General features: G+C 42.7%; 1 protein-coding gene across 16 annotated transcripts in view; it reads right to left on the bottom strand.

The window, feature by feature from the left end:
• The window catches only part of LOC140629125 (neuroligin-4, X-linked), a 369,817-nt gene that overhangs the window by 119,096 nt on the left and 234,315 nt on the right, over positions 1-16,406 (bottom strand). For 11 of the 16 annotated variants that reach the window (XR_012026985.1, XR_012026986.1, XM_072818605.1 and 8 more), the window contains 2 exons: positions 12,220-12,279; positions 8,997-9,149 (listed from right to left, as the gene is read on the bottom strand). Coding sequence is in view for 14 of the 16 variants with exons in the window: in XM_072818605.1 (XP_072674706.1) it covers positions 8,997-9,149; positions 12,220-12,279 (213 nt within the window). In the remaining 2 variants the exon portion in view is untranslated. The remainder of the gene's footprint in view (positions 1-8,996; positions 9,150-12,219; positions 12,280-16,406) is intronic. The other 5 variants (XM_072818612.1, XM_072818613.1, XM_072818615.1 and 2 more) reach the window with 1 other exon arrangement.

The following is a 16,406-nucleotide window of genomic DNA, read 5'->3' on the forward strand; positions in this document are numbered from 1 at the left end:
CGAAACGCACGGTAGATCTCGGAGAGCAAAGAGCAACAGGGTCATCTACCGTGTTCTCGGGATATTTTAGTGAAGAGGCGGGGGTCGCTCGAATGGTAGAAAAGGTTTCTGAGTCTGAACGGGAAGCATTTCCTTATTCCAAAGCTGTTCTTTCAAATCTGGCACAGATCCCAGTTATACTGGGTAGAAATGATGGTATTTCTCTGGGAAATCAGGTCGTGCATATGTGTACACTAAGCTGTGGACCTTTGAAATGCATTTATGCCGGCCAGCTGCTTGCGACTGCACCCATTTCACAGGACGCAGCCACCCCTCCGCGACATCTGAGCCCATAATCAAAGCCGTCATAGTGAATGGGACAAAAGTCGATCCATGAGCAGAATCAGCAGAGCCTTGCACCTGATGTACCTGCATAAAGACTTTTTAGCTTATCTGCATCCAACGGCTGTTAACACTAACGGAGGGTTGCATGGGGTGTTCTACAATATTTTTTCTTTTTCTTTTTTTTTTTTTTTATGCTGGGACTCGCACACTTCCTTCCAGAAAGCTGTTACTTTTTTTCTAACTAAAGGATACACTCGTTTAAGCATTAGACACAACACACCGGATCAATATGCTACAATGTAATTTAATCTGAGAAATATATTCATAGTGCCTAACGTGCAAGGAGTCGGCCCCTATCCAACTTGCATTTTTCTCCCTAAGAAATTCACTCTGAATTTGCCCCTTGTGACCGCCAGCTCCATGCTCCTAAGTCCAATGGACTCATGCAAGATCGATTGGGCAAAGCCAGGAAGGGGGCCTGGAGACTACGTCCCTGCCTGGCGTCCCGGGCATGACATGCGTGCATATGCATGCATTCCTTCTATGCTTTCTGCAAACTAGACTATTATGGGGTTTTTATGGGATTTCCAGGCAAACGTCTGCACAAAAGGAGGCTGGTCTCTGGCCAGAACTGCAAAGCCAGGGAGTGCTGCGTTCAGCCCGGTGGTCAAGACGCTTCCCACTCAGATTGCGTTTTGGAGATTTGTCTGTCATGCGACTTGAAGAGAAGGCAGACAAGATACCCAGGAAGCGTGGAGGTATTTATCTTCGTAGGGATTGTTTAAACACCATTCCTCTGACAGAACCATCGCCAGAATCTTAATCCCCTGCCCACGCCAATCAAGCTCATGTATTTCGATTTGCAGCTTCTCCCTGGAACATGCCACCTTCCGCCGGGGCGCAGGTGCCCATCCCGGCCGTCCTCGTCTGCACAATGATGCCTTTGTGCCTCTTCTTCCCCATACAGACAGCGGCCACCTGACCTTTAACAGCTGAAAAGGATCAACTGTTCATACCCTAGGTGTGAAGCAAAAGGAAGGAAACATCCAAAGGAAAGAAGGTAGCTTCTTTAGCTTCTTTTTTTTTTTTTTTTTTTTCCAGATTAATAATCTGAAGAGCCTCTGCAGACGTTCCCAGGAAAAGAGGGTTTTTAAGGTACATCCCACGTGACTGCTAACCCAAGCTGCCATGATACTCTGCAGATAATGTATTTATTCAATAGATGCCTCTACCATGTGTGTCCCAACATTTTGACTTCCAAAAACCGCTATGCACATGAAAGAGCAAATGCCACCTTCCTTTAGGGAATTCTGAATCATTCATAAAGGACCAAGGGGACCCTCCACTGCGTGGCACAGGCTGGTCAACAGTTTTGCGCACGTGAGATTAAAAGAAAAATGTGGTTCTAATGTCTCCCCCGCCATCATTTTCTTCACTCAGAAAAATCGCTTCAGATCCCTGGGTGTCTCCACTCGCCTTTGAACAGGGAGGGAGCTTCTTTGCGGGGTTGGTTATGTCCACCTCTCTGTGAAGGCGGCCTCCCCGTTACAGGGCCTTGGCCCCAGTGAGTGGTTTCTGCATCTGCTCCCAGGGTCCCCTCAAGTCAGGACTTCTTGCTGAAAAAATCAAGTCAATGCAGTGGGCGTTGCCAGCCACCAGGAGGCAGAAGAGGAAAACCCAAGCCAACGGCCACCAAGGATGGAACAGGACCATGAACTTGTCCACTCCCGGGGTTCAGGTTCTGCACCAAGAACAAAGATCAGATGATGGTGTTTCCAAGTGAGGACTGAATGTGTAGAAACTTGCCAATGAAGGAGACAATGAAATTGTCGGACAAGTTGGGGGGCGGCGGGCATTTCTTGGTTTTTCTTTTTGGCCAAGCCAATGCTCCCTTGTGCAATGTACACATCTTATAACTTTTATCTGGAGTGTATGTGCCTCCTGCCCCGCCCCGTGCCACCTCCCAGCCCAACATAGAAAGACACATGAGCAACCAATGCCCCAGGGACACCCAGAGCCTGTTCCCAGGAAGGCCAATCACCTCTACCACCCATCACAGAAGACACTACACTAAGGGTTCCTATGGTGTCCACCACCGACTTCCAATATCCCAGATTTTGCATGCTCCCACACAATTTCTCTTGCCTCTCGATCCTAGCTCCTGCCATTTGCCCCATATTCCGTTTACTTTTCTACTATTGCTTATTTTTCCCTCAATGCAACGCTTCACCTTTCCGCTCTACCCACTGAACTTTTTCACCCCATTTTCAATGCAACTCTTCCAGTGGGAAATCCTATCAGGGCAAAGCTGCCAGGAGAGGGAACATGGAGTTAGGAGGGTAGCATCAAGACGTGCAGGATCCTTGAAGGGGGAAATTATTTTTTCCCTTTACATACACGCTCATGAACTCTTCGGATCAATAGGATGTGTTGCATTTGTACTTTACAACAAAATGCTTTATAAAGCATAAGAACAAAGAAAATACAACAAAGAGTCTAAGAAAACAAAACATGGAAATTAGCAAATAGTGAACATCTTTAACTTCCAAAGAAAGAGGGATGGATGTAGGTCTGCACAGCACCTTGATGTTTTTTCAACAGAGCTGCACAAGGCATCATTATAGGGACCCACCAAATTGTCATAGACGCAAAATGCTCATGCACGACGCACTCACTATACAATTCAGATCATAGGTCTTTATAGGAACTTGTCAATCCTGTGCCTCAAGGATTCCCAGACTCTTCCTACGGAGTCGAATCTCACATGGAACGCCAACATACCGAATGCATAAGACTGAAACTTCTCCAGCTGATGTCAAAGAGATGCTTCCCAATGCCACCCACCCAACCCTCCATTTTGGATGGAAACCAAGCCCTCACCAAGGAGACCAGAACCACAAAGGAGGATACGCCACTGCAGTATGCATATGGCTCACATCACGTGGCTCGTAATGTCACTGCTCTCTGTGCTCTGCAAGTAGACCACCTTTAGGTGGAACCAGTTCTGTGTTGAAATTCAAAGAAGTCATGAGCTCCCTGCACCTAAGCGAAGGTATGCAAGTACTGACTTTAAAAACAACTTTCAGGACACCCCTGCACAACCTTCCCTGAGACAACATTTCAGAGTAGCTCTAACACCTGAAAAACAGCAGGTGTTCCTGATACTTTTTTTGGATCCTGGAAAAAGTCAGTTACATAAATCCATGGGCAACATTTCTTACGGCTGTTCAATACCCGTCAGGTGAGAAATCTGTTGAAGTCACCATCTGGCTCAGCAGTGTTGACTCCATGATGGGCAATATGCAACAGACAGGCGATGAATGGGCAACAGCAGTCACGCACAGCACTGGCTGATAATGAGTTAGATCTATGACGCCAAAGAGCTCTTATGTGACCCATTGATGGGTTGGGGTGGATCGCACACCACTGGCTGATAATGAGTAAGATCTATGATGCCAAAGAGCTCTTATGTGACCCATCGATGGGTTGGGGTGGATCGCACACCACTGGCTGATAATGAGTTAGATCTATGACGCCAAAGAGCTCTTCTGTGACCCATCGATGGGTTGGGGTGGATCGCACACCACTGGCTGATAATGAGTAAGATCTATGATGCCAAAGAGCTCTTATGTGACCCATTGATGGGTTGGGGTGGATCGCACACCACTGGCTGATAATGAGTAAGATCTATGATGCCAAAGAGCTCTTATGTGACCCATCGATGGGTTGGGGTGGATCGCACACCACTGGCTGATAATGAGTTAGATCTATGACGCCAAAGAGCTCTTCTGTGACCCATCGATGGGTTGGGGTGCATAGCACCCTCGCTGAGCACCCTAATAACAAACAAGCAAACAACAACCTGCTTGGAGGCATAGAAGACTATACCATAAGCATCAAATCACAATTTTGTGTCTAGATTAGCGATAAGTGTGTCAGACATTTTTTCATGTGATTATAGAAGCCAAATCTGATGTGAAGGAGGCATTTGGTGTCCTAACTCACTTGTGGTTTACCTGATTCATGCAATACTCTGATTGGTGAGGCTGGAGGTGGGATCTAGTGGAAAAACTAGACCCGTGGCTTTTGTCGGCTCTGGATTGCGATCCCAGAACTGCTCCCCCTCAGGTGTGTCACTGTGAGTCAACCCTATCACCTCCAAGCCTTTGTTTCTTTGTAAGTAAGGTAAGCAAACTCCTCCAGCAGGGTTTGTGAGGATTAAGTGAAAAGCTATAGCAATCCAGTGCTGGGCACACTGCAAAGGCTGTCTTTGATTTGCTGCTAATGCATAGGGGTCAGAGCATTTTGAAGCAAAAGTCATTTAAAGCATTCACGAAGCATCAGGTTGCAGGGCAACCAAAAAGGTAGTAGTAATACCATGGGAGGTCGATGGAAATGGATATTTGAAGGGGGGTAGAATTAACCGACTGTAGATGCAAAGGCAGGTGGGAGACAATGAGGAAACGGAGAGGCAAGAGCCACCAATAAATAAATCCCAGGTGTTTCCATCAGAAAGCATGAGAGAGGAGATTTCTCCTCTATATTGAAGGTCATTAAAAAACAAACAAAAAAACCAAGAGGCAGATTTGATGGAATTCAAGTGTTGGATATATATGCCTTCCTGAGGACCAAGGTGTAGACCTTGACAAATAGGAAATATGTTTCTAAAAGAGCATCTTCTCTGAAAATAAGGGGAACACCAGCTCAATCACCAGACTTGAGGCCGGCATGACAGCGAGGACAACCCATCCCCGTTTGCCCAAGATGACCCCAGTCTATCAGTAGCATATTAACAACTCTCCCAATATCCCGAGCTAGGCGGGCCTTATATGGGCGATGATGCAAGACCATGTCACGCAGTCGTGATGAAAGAAAACACTCATGTTTCAAAAAGCAAGCATGCAGATCCTCTCACACTTATACGACAAATGTCTTATAATAATAATTATTATTTTTTTGCATTGAAGTCCAGTGTACTGGGTGGCATTTGATAGATACCAGGCATTACATAGTTGGCCAGCGGCAATCGCTGTTGTAGATCAACGATGACACTACTCTGTTGTCCGGCGATACTAACACAAATGGAGATGACAAGGGGACCCGGTGTCCCGGATGCCGGTTCTGGGCTGGGTTTTTGCACGGTTTGTGCAATCGCCTTGGAAGGCAAGGAATGCTAGCAAGTTCTCTGGACACTGACGGAATTGGCTGCCTTCCTGAACATCACCGCACAGACACGGGGTGCGGCAGGACTCTAGTTCACGTCTTGTACATTCTGGAATCCATGTTTGTTCCATGTACCAGCCTCCTGCTTGTAGCACCCTTCCTCTTGTTAACCCTCTCTTCTGAGTGGGAAAACGGCATTTATTACTGCATAGAAATGATGATATCCAGCGATATTTTTCCATTTCTGAGACAGGAAAAGAGCATTTATGCACTAATGACTTTTTGAACAAGAAACTCAATATTTCAACGTTTTGCTCAAAACACATCTACTCGACTCAAAAGCACTAATTAGAGCGTGCGTCGCAGGCCTGTTGTGCCATTTTATTTGATCATCTTTTTAAATATCTGGATCCCAATGGTTTAAAAATATTTCTCTAGCCTCAAAATAGCGGCTTCCTTGACGCTACAGTACGAGTCGCGGTTTTTCAAGAGGATGGGAGCGAATGCACCGTCCCTGGTCGAGATAAACTAAGTCACATTTAAAAATCTCTACCACTGTTTATAATCAGTGAAGTTGGCACATGCCAGCCGGGCAAATAAAAGGGGGTCTGTGGTGTTCTTAGCGCCTCCACAGTAGCTCATTCGCGGAATGTAAATAGACTGGCATAGAGATGCTAAATTGATTCTTTGATTTCCATGTCACCCATCCCAGCTCCCTGTTACCTCGCACCACGATTTCTTTTTTAACATTCAGTAGCAAAAGGTAGACTTAAAATGTTTCAGTGAGAAAGACTCTAAAGGCAAACTTCTTTTCTTGAATGATATATAGGTATATATGTGTGTGCGTGTGTGTATAATTCACAGATGGATCATGAATGCATAATGCACATATGTGTGCATAATCCATAATCTCCATTTTCTTAAATTCTATATATGAATATATATGTGTGTGTATGATTCATACATGGATTATGAATCTCTAATATCAATATATATGTCTGTGTATAATCTATATATGGATCATGAATCCATAATGCACATACATATGTGCATGCATAATCCAAAATCCCCACATTTTCTTAAATTATATATATGAATATATATGTGTGTGGATGATCCATATATGGATCATGAATCCATAATATCAATATATATGTGTGTATAATCTATATATGGATCATAAATCCATAATGCACATATATATGGGCATGCATAATCCATAATCCCATTTTCTTAAATTATATATATGAATATATATGTGTGTATATGATCCATAGATGGATCATGAATCCATAATGCACATATATGCGTATATAATCCATAATCCCCACATTTTCTTAAATTGTATATATGAATATGTGTGTGTGTGTGTATGATCCATATATGGTTCATTAATCCATAATATCAATATATATGTGTGTATAATCTATATATGGATCATGAATCTATAATGCACATATATATGTCCATGCATAATCCATAATCCCTACATTTTCTTAAATTATATATGTGAATATATATATATATGTGTGTGTGTGTATATGATCCATAGATGGATCATGAGTCCATAATGCACATATGCATGCATAACCCATAATCCCCACATTTTCTTAAATTATATGAATATATATGTATGTGTGTATGATCCATACATGGATCATGAATCCATAATGCACATATGTGTGCTTGCATAATCCATAATACCCATATTTTCTTGAATTATATGTAGATGCACGCATGGATTTACATGTATGTATTATGTGTGTGTGCACATGGAGTATGTGTATGTGCATAATCCCCACCGCATTTTCCAGATCTGCACGTAACTTCACAAACAGGCCAAATTGATAAGAGATCACCATGTAGAGCTGCTTAATACAGCTCAGCGTGAAAGGGGGACAGTCAACATCCCTTGAAAGGGAACCTCTTCAGGAGCGTGCACACATCGTGTCTGTCACTCCACCAAAGCAACAACGTGTTCCATATCCTCGCTTCATTCAGAAAACAGAGCCCGGAGCTCGGCCAGGTGGGCTGCTGCCCGTGGCCCACAGCCGCTGCCTTTCGAAGGGCTCTGCTGCTGCTCCACGCGTGTTTCCTCTCTCTCCTCTTAGTGAGAAAGGGCCTTCATAAGAGATCAAGAAACACAATTTCCTGCTCCAAGCACGAGTGGCCGAGGCAAGTGCTCAGGGGCTGCCGAGAAACATCCAGGCATACATGCCCGAGTGGCTACGTGACAGCGGCCGAAGGGAGTCCACGGAGACCCCGGAAAGAAGAAAAAGAAACCGAAGTTGCACTACGACTGGGCTCCTGACGCTAAGGCACTGCATTTCCCTTACTGTAAAAAAAACCAATGGGGAATTTTGGAATTTTGAGGGCTCCGCGGATGCTCCAAAAGGCACAACTTTGCAAAACACCCAGGGGGAGTGCATTTGCCCTTCTCAGTTACAACTGCATTGCTGCCAGGCGTCCCACTCCATGGTCTTTCCACGGGTCTTCCCTACGTGAATGGTTTCACATGGAAATGAAAAAAATTTGCTCAAAATAAATTAAAACATCAAGGCGAAAATAAATTTTTTTTTCCTAATATTTGCCTACTTGGAGGGCATATTCTCAGCTGTATTTTTTGTTTCCAAGGGCTCCATCTGTGCACTTTATTTTATTTTTTATTTTACCGTCACCACACCTCAACATACACGTTTCCCTCGGTAGAATCACAATGTCACAGACTCAATTTGTAGCACCGTCTTAATGCATCATCGCCCTAAAAATGAACATTTTTTTTAACGTACGCCTAGGAATATCAGTCATAAAGCATACAACAGCAGACAAAACTACAAAAACTCTCAAAATATTGCCCCCACCCCCACCACGGCCAAATGTATATTTTTTTAAGCTCCCACTGGGGTGGGGGGGATCCATGAAAACAATGAAGAGTTCCACGGGCAGATTTCCGTGAACTTAGCCAGCGTCTGTTCATTGTAAATATTAAACATGCAAAATCCAACTAAGAGCTGAGCTCCATTCTGTGCAAATAGAATGCTCACTGCGACCCCACAGCAGGCCCCCAGCACACTCGGATGACCCCTTGAGAAATCAGGGGAAAGATTTTCCAATGCAGAAGCAGCTCCCTGACATACCTACGTGACCCCAAAAGAAAGCTAATGTCTGTGGCCACCATCACCTGTGCCCCAAGTGTCACCCGTCAGCACATGGGTTCGCTCCACAGAGCGGAGACCCGTCCCGAAGTATCCTCTCCGCCCAAAGACAGGAAAGCGCTTTAAACGAACTTTCATCAGACTCTGGCCACCTCGGAGTCCGCCTTCATTTGAGGAAGGTTCCCTGGAATCAATTCAAGAATTAACAACCGCAAGCTAAGAAAGCGGGCCGTGGCCCGTGAAGACACGTCTCCTGCCGCGCACGGTGGCCCCGGAGAAACAGGACTTCCTAAGGAGTGGATGGACCCGGTTCGAGTCTGTTCCCATTGTGACTGACACGAGGCCATCACTTACCCAGGATCCCCAGCCGGTAGTTAATGGTGATGACAATGACATTGCCGTAGCTTGCCAGGACGCTGCCGTCTATCATGTTGCCGGTGCCCTCCATGTAAGACCCGCCGTGGATGTAGACCATTACGGGCTTCTTACTGTTCTGATCATGGATGTCTGGAAAAAAAGCCAAGTAAGGAAACACAATAAAAAATCACACGATTAACTGATGCTAAGGACAAAGGGCATGGGTTACGTCCCCCCCGGTTTGAGCGGAAGCAACCGTGACTCTATTTCTGAAGTGTATGCACCCCGGTAAGACTCTCTATGGAAACTGCTCAATGTCATTATATTCTCTCCCCCTAGAGCTGGCATTCTGAGGAGCATACAGACATCTGGACTAATATGAATGCACATGTACATCTCTGCATAAATCTAAAAGGCTAAAATATAGAGAATTTCGGTGAAATCCTTATTTCCTAAACAGCGCTCCAATCCTCAACGCTGACCTACTGAAGTAGCACGTGGCATTATATTTTCAGCATCTAAGTGTGAAATCAGCCTCAAAATGATGATCGACTTTGCGGTATCCCTGCCCTCCTAATTCAAAGGTGAGCTCGCAGGTTGATTTCCAACGTCACAATGAGAACACAAGAGCAGCAGCGAAACGGTAAATGCTCCACACGGGACAGATGATGACAAAAAGCAAAGAGATGGTTAAAAAAGTATCCACAGAACAGAGACAAGTGACGTCGGAAACGAAGCAAAGCAAGATGTCCGAGCAAATGTCGTTGCTTTCGATTAGTGGCTGCGGTCATAGCACAACATATTTAAGTGACAAACATGAAAGCCGCGTAATAAAAATGACACAACATTCTGGCCTGGAGATGGAATTACTGAAATGCTACATATTTTCCAAAGGAATATAAACCCCCATGGTGATTTGCAACCAATGGGTACCTTAGTGATTACTCTGTTGCTTTATTTAGCAGGGATATAAAAACAATGTTTTGCAATGGTCTGGAGACCATGTGTCCATTTGCGGAGGCCGCTTTCTACAAACGTGTTGATTAGATAACCTGCTTTATCAGTCCTTATGCTTATGTCAAATGTTTAAGAAGTCTGACCTCAGTGATCATTATCTCTGGATATCTGTAGGCAATAGATACACATACGTGTGTAAATAATTTAAATATCTATATGTTATCGAAAGAAACCCAAATGGACCCATGTACATTCATTTTCACCATTTTATCAATCAAGGTTTGTTTCTCCCCCTCCTAATTCACAAAGACACTTCTGAAATCTCAGAAAGGCTTATTTTAAGGACATGCACCACTATCATTTAGACGGTGGCTGCTAATCAAATGAATTGTGATCACAATGTCGAAATGAGTTCTTTGGCTGCCTTACTAAGGCATGCAGAAGGCTCCAGAAACCCACTGGTCACAGTCAAGTACAGAAAAGAGTATCGTGTTGGGGCCCCTGGGTGGCTCGGGGTTAAGCGTCTGCCTTCGGCTCAGGGCATGACCCCGGGGTGCCAGGATCGAGTCCCGCATCGGGCTCCCCACAGGGAGCCTGCTTGTCCCTCTGCCTGTGTCTCTGCCTCTCTCTGTGTGTGTCTCAGGAATAAATAAATAAAATCTTTAAAAAAAAAAAAAAGAGTATCGCAGCCCCATGTCTCTGCAGATACTGAATAGATCACAGAAGAGATCTTATTTTCTCAAATACAATTCAAATATAAAGTCAAAGTCCTTTATGGATCATCTATTCATCATGCACTACGTGCAATTTTGAAATACACGGCTGCCTGGGCAGGTGTGGCGTCTTGTGTGATCTACTCCGCTCTCTCTGGCTGCGGATGGAGTGGATTTGACCTGATTTTGTTCACCAGTACTGGCTGTCGGCTACTCCACTGTGGAAAAATGTAGGGGACTGCTTAAAGGGGTTTCCTTGGAGAAAGGGCTAGGTTGACATCTCTGAGTTTTGCAAACACAGAGAACAAGGTTCTCAGGAACTTGAGGTAGTAATAACCAGGTGTTGTATTAATACAAATTAAAAAAGAAAAAAAAAGAAATCATAAGTCATTGGTATTCAGTGAAAATTAGGGGGCATTTTCCAGTAATAAAATGGCAGAGAGAACTCACCACCTGCTTCCCTGCTTTATATTGCCTTTCAGCCCCAAACTCAAGGGACATTCTTCATCCTCTAAATAAATGGAGGTCCGTGCATTTTGCTCTTTGGATGGGAGAAATGTGCTTCTCACCCACCCCATAGAGCCTTCACAGCAACATTGGACGTTCTGTTTTATTTCTCGGAAACAGTCTTTTCTGCTGAAGGCATGAGGATGCCATGTGTTCCTTGTCACTGAGAGGCTACTATCTATCTTTCATATTTCCAGAAGCATCAATTTACTCCTGGCGGCTAATTTGTCAAGTAACTTGAGATCCTCCAAGAAGCAACGTGAACATTTAGGGAGAAGGGGTGAAAAACTTTTCAAAATAGTCATGGTGTGAAAAGGGAAATGTATAGATCTAGGGGCTTTGAACTTTTTTTTCCCCAGAACTATGCTATTCCTGCCCCCCCCCCTTAAATGCCTGCTAAACAGCAGCCCTCAGAGAAACAATATCTCATTAAAACACTTTTTCTTGTATTTCACTGTGAGCCAGAGAAGATTCTTTGAAACCTATTTTTAAATCCGTAGGTTTTTAAAAAAAAGGAAACAGAAACAAACAAAAGCAGAAATGCTAGACACCCAAAAAGTCGTATGAAGGTGTCTCACAGAGTTTGGCAGCTTGTAGTAGGAATTAAGAAGACCAAAGCTCCAAAATACAATATGACTTACAAAATAACCTTTGGAAGGAAGAGAAGAAAGTATACATGCATGTTCTAAAATTTTGGTTTCTCTTCTTATGACCAAGCCAAAAAAAAAAAAAGAAAAAAAAAAAAAAAAGGAAAAGGAAAAAGAAAAAGAAAAAGATGGGCTTCCTTGTAAATAACATTATTATTATTTTTTACTCACTTTCTATTTAGAAATGTTTATACTTCTCACAGGTGGTTTGGATTCATCTATAGGGTCCTTGGGATTAAAAGGGACAGTGGTTTCCAAACAAGAAGAAAATAAAGAAGCACACAAAAGTGTACTCATTTCAGAGAAGGGGAGGAAAAAGAGATTGAAATAAAAAAAAATAGAGAGATAGATATAAAATCATGCATCAGGGTTGAGCTTTGAAAAAACAAAAAATACCTTCATCTTCACCACGGTCATTACTGGTTATATCATCTGCGTGTTTCTTTGTGTTGGCTCCTGGGGTCATATTGAGAAGGAAAATAAAGGGAAAAAAGAGATTCAAAAACAACAGGTTTGCAAAAAAATCAGAAGAGAAAGAGATACTACCCAGTAAAAGAAAAAAAAATGTCACACAAAAAGTTGAAATTTATTACATTTGGATTTCAAAAAAATGAGGTAGGGCAATGCAAAATGCATAAAAACATAAAGATGTCAAAAAGAACAAATTCAAAATGTTACTTGCAAAAAACATCCTCTACCCTGTGAAAATGCAGTTTGGGGGTTAAAATGATAGTACTGCAAAAAAAAGAAAGAAAGAAAGAAAGAGCTAATGTGAGTTTGAAAAAAAGAAAATTAAATCATTAAAAAGGATTTCCCACATTCTTAAAAGAAATGCACATGAAGTATTCAATGTTCCCCTAAATTTTAACGTTATCATGTACATAAATTCATGAAATGTTCCCAATACACTTTGGTTAGTACATTCCATAATGTAAGAGAAAACACATTTATGCAGTAAACACAGAAGGACTTTCAATAAATACTTAAAATTGACATTCGTTTCATGCATAAGAAGTTAAAACAGAGCATTTCAAATACAAATCAGAAATGTTTGTTAGTTACTTAATTTAAATCATGCCATTCACCTCTCACCAGTGGCTAGAGAGCTACTACCTAGTACTTGCTCCTGTTTACTATAAAAACAACAACAAAACTACCATTTTCATTAAGGTTTTCTTAAGACAAGAGAAAACAGGATCCATCATGTTCTCTGTGTTTGAAACCGTTATTAAACACTACTTCAGTGTCATTGCTCGTTGGATTTAAGATAAATAAAGAGCCACCTACCTTGATGACCTGGAACGAAAGCCACATAAGAATCTCCACGGAGACAAAATATGGGGAGGTGGGGGCGCCCCTCACTACACCAAAGAGACTCACGCATTCTGTATGCAGGGCACCATTTTGGTTTTTCACATTTTCCAGATACAACATGCTAAAACACTCGATATGGCCTGAACTGTTTGGTTAATTAGCTCAATTGTCTTCTTCTTATAGACAGACATAGCCCGGGGAATGCATATCCCAGATCCAGTAACTTCCAAAGAGCCTGAATGACATTCTTCTGGAAGTTCTACACAACTCAAAGGAACCCATCGCGTTTCGAAACCAAGATTTGGAGTTGCTGGTCTTGTAGGTCAGTTATGGCTCGCATGTGGTCCATGTTATGTGGGTCAGCATCTCTGCACGAGCAGACCTGGGTGGGAAAACTGATTTGTTGGTTTTTGAGGCTTAAATATTGATTCTCACTGTAGATAATTTCAAGTGACCGATACGAGGTCATTGAAGACAGCTGTGAGGACACGCCTGGGACCTCTTGAACCTCTGGGCTACCAGTAATTCAACCCAAACTACCTAAAAGTAGAGTTGAGTCTTGTAGGAACCCATCTCTTCTCCTTACAACACGTTCTTTTCCAATCCCTTAGAAAGCATCATGACACTGATTATGTCAATCTACTGCAGTCATTAGCTTGATATCAAAATCTATATATATCCAATAATCCCACTGCATTTACATATCCAAAAAAAAAAAACTCAAAAAAATCAAATGAGTTTGACTGTCTTTGGGGTTGCCTTTGTCAGGGTTTATCAGTATAGAACCTATCTCAAATCGAACTCATGGACTTAAATTTATGATGAAATTGTGTAGAGAAGCCCAAAAGGGATGCTTTTCCTGAGGAACAATACACAAAAACTGTTTTACAAAACAAGTCCTCTCATTTCTGAAAAAAAAAAAAAAAAATCCCATTCATTCTTGGAAGGAGATTGTATAAGATTCTATCCAAACAGGTCACTTCTTTCATTTAAAAAAAGAAAGGAGGGGATCCCTGGGTGGCTCAGAGATTTGGCGCCTGCCTTTGGCCCAGGGCGTGATCCTGGAGTCCTGGAATTGAGTCCCACGTCAGGCTCCCGGCATGGAGCCTGCTTCTCCATCTGCCTATGTCTCTGCCTCTCTCTCTCTCTCTCTCTCTCTCTCTCTCTCTCATGAATAAATAAATAAATAAATCTTTAAAAAAAATAAAAAATAAATAAAAACTAAAAAAAGAAAGGCTAGAGAAAAATCAAGAGGTAGTCAGATGCCACAGAGTGAGAACGTGCTCCCGGAGTAAGCTCCTTTCTTCCAACAAAACATGTTCCTTGCAAATTGGCCTCCCTGTAGTTCTAACACAGCCTCCGGAAAACACGCAGGCAACGAGAAGAAGGCGTTCTTTAATGAAGACCCCCGACCTGCACTTTACCCTCCCCAGGAGCCTCTTATAATCCTGCCCCTGCCTGAATGTTCTTGTTCGGGATCGGTTTTCTCTTCCGTGCTGTGGCTGGGAGCACAGAATGACCCGTGCCTTGGCGCTGGCCCAAACAAAGGCCATTCTGCAAGCCAGGTGTGAGGTGAGATACATGCCAGATCCCTCGCTTAAGACCCACCTCTCTGTGCCTTCAGGCTCACTGTGCAAAATGTTTTCTGAAATTTTATTTAAATTCCTTTTGCCTAAAAATAGTATAACACCCAATGCTCATCTCATCACGTGCTCTCCTTCATGCCAGTCACCCAGTTGCAATATTTAAGGGATCTGAACTACGTCTCAGGGCTGGATGAGAGGCACTGCTCTGGGGACATCCCCCCACCCCCCCCAAAAAAAGCAGAATTCTAAAGATTAATAAAGCTTTCACAATCTTCATAACATAGCTCCATTGTCGATTAAGTAGTAATCCAGAATAACCTACAGCCTCTTTGATTCCTTCCCAAATTTCTTTGTTAACCAAAGTGTGATTTTTAAGAGCTTGACTGACATATAATGTACATACATGAAATCAAGTCATCAAACCGTAACATTCGATGATTTTTAAAATGGAGTTGTGCAACCATCAGCATAATCCAATTTTAGAACATTTCCATCAACCCTCTGCCCCCCTTAAAAATGATTGTGTCTCATTACAGGGTCCATGTGCCTATCTTGCATCTCACTAATCGACTCTTTCTAGATTGGTCATTTTTGAGTGTTTTGTATAAAAGAGGTCATATAATACGTAGTCTTTTGTGTCTGCTTTCTTTCACTTAGCATAATGTTTCCAAAGTCCTGCACGCTGTAGCAGGAACCAGTTCTTTCATCTTTAATATGGATGAATAATACTGCACACTCTATGGAGACACCAAATTTTGTTCTTCCATCCATCAGCTAAAGGCCATTTGTACTATTTTCACTTGGTGGCCATTTGTACTATTTTCACTTGGTGGCCATTAGGAATCGTGCTGCTATAAATATTTGGGTACAATGTTTTTGTTTGGGTATATGGCTGTTGGGTAGATATCTACGAGTGAGATTATTATTTTATAGGGCAAAGTGACATTTAATGTTCTAAGAAACTGCCGGACTGTGTCCCAAATCAGCTGCATCATTGTGCATTTCCATCAGCGCATATACGGGCTCCAGCTTCTGCATCCTCTAGCCAACGTTGTGTTATCGTTTCGGTTTATAGCCATCCTAAAGAGCGTGAAATAGTATCTCCTTGTGGTTTATATTCTGGAGCTTGCTAATGACGTAGTGACGTCCAGCATCTTCTGTACCATCGTCTTTGGTGGGATGTCTGCTCAAGTAGTTTGCCCATCTTTAAAAGCAGATTCTTTGTCCTCTGTTGTTGAATTTTTCAGATATAGGTCTTGGCCCAGAAATGTGACCTGCAAATTTTGTCTCCCATTCTGGGTCATCTCTTTCGGTCTTCTCGATGGTGTCTTTCAAAGTGCAAAAGTTTGCTGTTTGATTTTGATGAGGCCAATTTTATCAATTTTCTTTCAACGCTTGCACTTTTGATATCATCTCTAAGAAATCCTTGCCTAACCCGTGACCCTGAAGATGTTGTCGTATGCTCTTTCCTACACATTTAACAGCTGTAGTTCTTACAACTTTCAATTATTTGACTATGAGGTTAGGGTTGAGATTCATTGTTTGCATAGGACTATGCTATTTTTTCGGCACCATTTACTGAAACACTAACTTCTCCTTCATTCAATTCTTGAGATACCTGGATGGCTCAGTGGTTGAGCATTTGCCTTCGGCTCAGGGCATAATGCCGGGGTCCTAGGATGG

This window comes from Canis lupus, chromosome Y, assembly GCF_048164855.1.
Source record: "Canis lupus baileyi chromosome Y, mCanLup2.hap1, whole genome shotgun sequence".
Taxonomy (NCBI): Eukaryota; Metazoa; Chordata; class Mammalia; order Carnivora; family Canidae; genus Canis; species Canis lupus.